Here is a 2,934-nt window from a genome sequence, read left to right on the forward strand (position 1 = left end):
GGAGCCGGCCCGCACAGGCTACAGCTCGGAGAAATGCACAGTGCTGGGAGTTCAATACCTCGCCAATAGAACAGCTAAATTCAGCACTGCTCTTCCTCCTCCAAAGGAACTGGCCCAGAGATAGTCCAGCTCTCCTGAGCATGCCACAGCAGCCACTGACTCTGGTCCCAGAGGCACAAACCTGCATTTTCCCCAAGATAGAAAAAAAGGATGAAATCAACAATTCCACATCATTGCTGACACAAAGCAAAAACTCCTTTAATTATAGAGTCCTGCCCAGGGCTCTCATTTAGTTTTGGTGTAGTACTCTAGTTACTCTACATTCAGATAGTTGCCTGTCTGACTCTGCCAACATCTGTTAGTGGGAGAAAGAGGACAGGAATAAAATATTCTGCAGGGTAAGAGGGATGGGAGAGGGATGAGATGCCTTTACTTCACAGTTTAATAACAGACACTGGACCATACTTGGGTTCTATGGCACAGACAAACCCAGGATTACATGGCAGGGCTCAGTCACCAGCTGAGGGCTGGGGTGGTGTGGGCACTAAGGTGCACAGTTCACAGCCTAAGTGGTTTTAAGTTCAAGGCCATAGCAGAAGCAACCCTGGCACAGCCTGTTAGATTCCAATGAAATCTGCAAATTCTGCTAAATACCTTGTCACAAAGATGTGCAAAAGGTAGTCTGCAACTCCTGCTGCTGCCTTCTCCTACTAATTTCAGGCTTTCAGCAGTGTCTGGTGCTTCTTTGTCAGCATCCACCCATCTTCTTCCCATCCTTCATTCTGGCTAGTTAAGGACAAAATCATGGCTGCCTTCTACACTCCCATCACAGATATCACTTAAAATCACAGTGTTGGAAGATACTCCAAGGGTCATCTAGTCCAGTGGTTCTCAACCTTTTTTGTACAAGGACCTGTTTGTAAACATTGATGGCTAGTCCTGACCCAATGCCCTTCACTCCTGACCCACTGCCCCCAGGCCCCAGCTCCTCAGTGTGTGGGGCAGGTGGTGGGGGGGTGTGAGGCATGAGGGCCCCAAGCAGCTCCTTGCCAGCTGGAGCTCTGCCAGCCTGCAAGGGAAAAGCCATGATTTCCCAAGTTTTTCTCCTTTAAAGGCAAATCAATTTTTTAAGTTTGTTGATCCATTTTTAAATGTCTGCAATCCTTTCATATATTCTTGCGACCCATTTTTGGGTCGCAACCTGCAGGTTGAAAAAAATGCTGATCTAGTCTAACCTCATGCACAGATGCAGAACTGGCTACAGTATTGCTAAACCATCCCAGCCAGGCGCTGATCCAACCTCTTCCTGAAAACCTCCAAGGAAAGATTTCAGTGTTTCCTTAGGCAGCCCGTTGCAGTGCCCAGATGTTCTGCCAGTTGGTTTCAAGTTACAGGGCTAAGGTGCTGATATTTGGTGGGATGTGGGGGTGTTAATCTAAACCACAAATAACAATATTGTAATGCAGTTCAGAGCAGTAGGTAGGTTACTGTGGATCCTGCAGTAGCAAAGCTTGTGGACAGGGGGAAGGCTTTGTAGACTTAGACCCAGCTAGTGCCCATTAATTTGGGTAATTTTTTTTCAGTTACACTGAACTCCAGAGGAGAATGAAGCAGGCAGGGATGTCCTTTATCTGTGCAGTGTAAGCCTGAGCACAAAAGTTTCATGTATTACACATGGCAGCAGTACACAGCCTGCTCAGATCACCCCAGGAAAAGGTCACTCGTGATTATTTCCTACTGCCCTTTCTGCATAACGGTAAGCACAGCCTCCTTTGTCCTCATGCTTTCTGTGCTTGTTCTCTGCATCAGTGTCTCAACCAACAGAGAACAAGTGCTATTAGTAAGATTGAGCTGTAAGAATATGCCAGAAAGGACACTGTTTGCACAACTTCCTTCGCTGGGAGTGACAGCACAGGAAACATTCTCATTATGACTCGACGATAGGACAAAGAAGGAGGCAACCAGAGGTTGTCTGCAAACACAGACTACTGCAAGCAGTTCTTAGAAGGAATAAAGGTAAATCAACTTACACCAATCTATGGCAGGCTGTCTCTCTGCAGAGCTCAGCACCCACCCCCCTAGCCCTCCCTCCCTGCCAGGCACAGGCTTTCTGATTGCTCCCTCTGCTCTTGTGACTTCCTGGGAGGAGCTTCAGGACAGCTGTTGGGCTAACAGCAGAAGAGAAGGAAAAGATCTATAAGGGTGAAAGGTAATTTGGGGTTCCAGTCTCGCAGTTGCCTATCTGGAAATTTCCAGTTTGTTTGCAACAATGGTCAAATGAGGAGCCCAGTCATGTTCAAAAGGGGCAAACAGTCTGAGTTCCTAAGTGCTTTAGCTACAGAGGGAGGAAAATGTCCTGGTGCAGTAGTAAGTGTGTCTACACGGGCACTTGTACCAGGATAACCCTAGCAGGTAATATTTCTGGTAGGACTAGAGCAAGAGATTCCCCTGTGTATGATGTAAGTCCTTGGTCACTTCTGAAAACAAGCCTTAAAAGCTTCTAAGTAACTTCAGTGCTTTTGAAAATAGCACTTCAGATGACTGATATTATGAGACTGGATAACAAGGCAAAGGAATGAAAGGCAAGGAATTTTTACTGGGCATTTCAGAAGTTAATTTTTTGGCTATGTATAATGTGATTTGCAGTGGAATCCTTGGATAGTGTCTCTCGTCAGGACCACATTTAGATGGTAGTCCAAAGAACTGGGATTTCACCAGGGGATAAGGGTTCATAATGATATGGGAATTATAATCCCTAACTTTAATTTGCCAGAAGGGCTGGAATCTAAAACAGACTCTGAAAGTGTTATTTGGGCCCAAGTCAGTCCCCTCTTTGCTTCTGTTTTCCATAAATACTAGGATCTCAAAATGTTTTACATGCATTGATGAATTGGGTCTTGCAACTTCCCTGGGAAGTAAATAATTACTCTTTCC

The 2,934-nt window shown here is 45.7% G+C and overlaps 1 protein-coding gene across 3 annotated transcripts in view; it reads right to left on the reverse strand.

Moving 5' to 3' along the window:
- The window catches only part of KYAT1 (kynurenine aminotransferase 1), a 13,949-nt gene extending 11,848 nt beyond the window's left edge, over positions 1–2,101 (reverse strand). Inside the window, exons 1-2 of one of the 3 annotated variants that reach the window (XM_014520292.2) lie at positions 2,031–2,101; positions 59–181 (exon numbers count right to left, since the gene is read on the reverse strand). In XM_014520292.2, coding sequence (XP_014375778.1) covers positions 59–142 — 84 coding nt within the window. In that variant the 5' untranslated portion in view covers positions 143–181; positions 2,031–2,101. The remainder of the gene's footprint in view (positions 1–58; positions 182–2,030) is intronic. The other 2 variants (XM_025204981.1, XM_014520290.2) reach the window with 2 other exon arrangements.
- Between the last annotated feature and the right edge of the window lie 833 nt (positions 2,102–2,934).

Source organism: Alligator sinensis, unplaced genomic scaffold (genome assembly GCF_000455745.1).
Source record: "Alligator sinensis unplaced genomic scaffold, ASM45574v1 scaffold388_2, whole genome shotgun sequence".
Taxonomy (NCBI): Eukaryota; Metazoa; Chordata; order Crocodylia; family Alligatoridae; genus Alligator; species Alligator sinensis.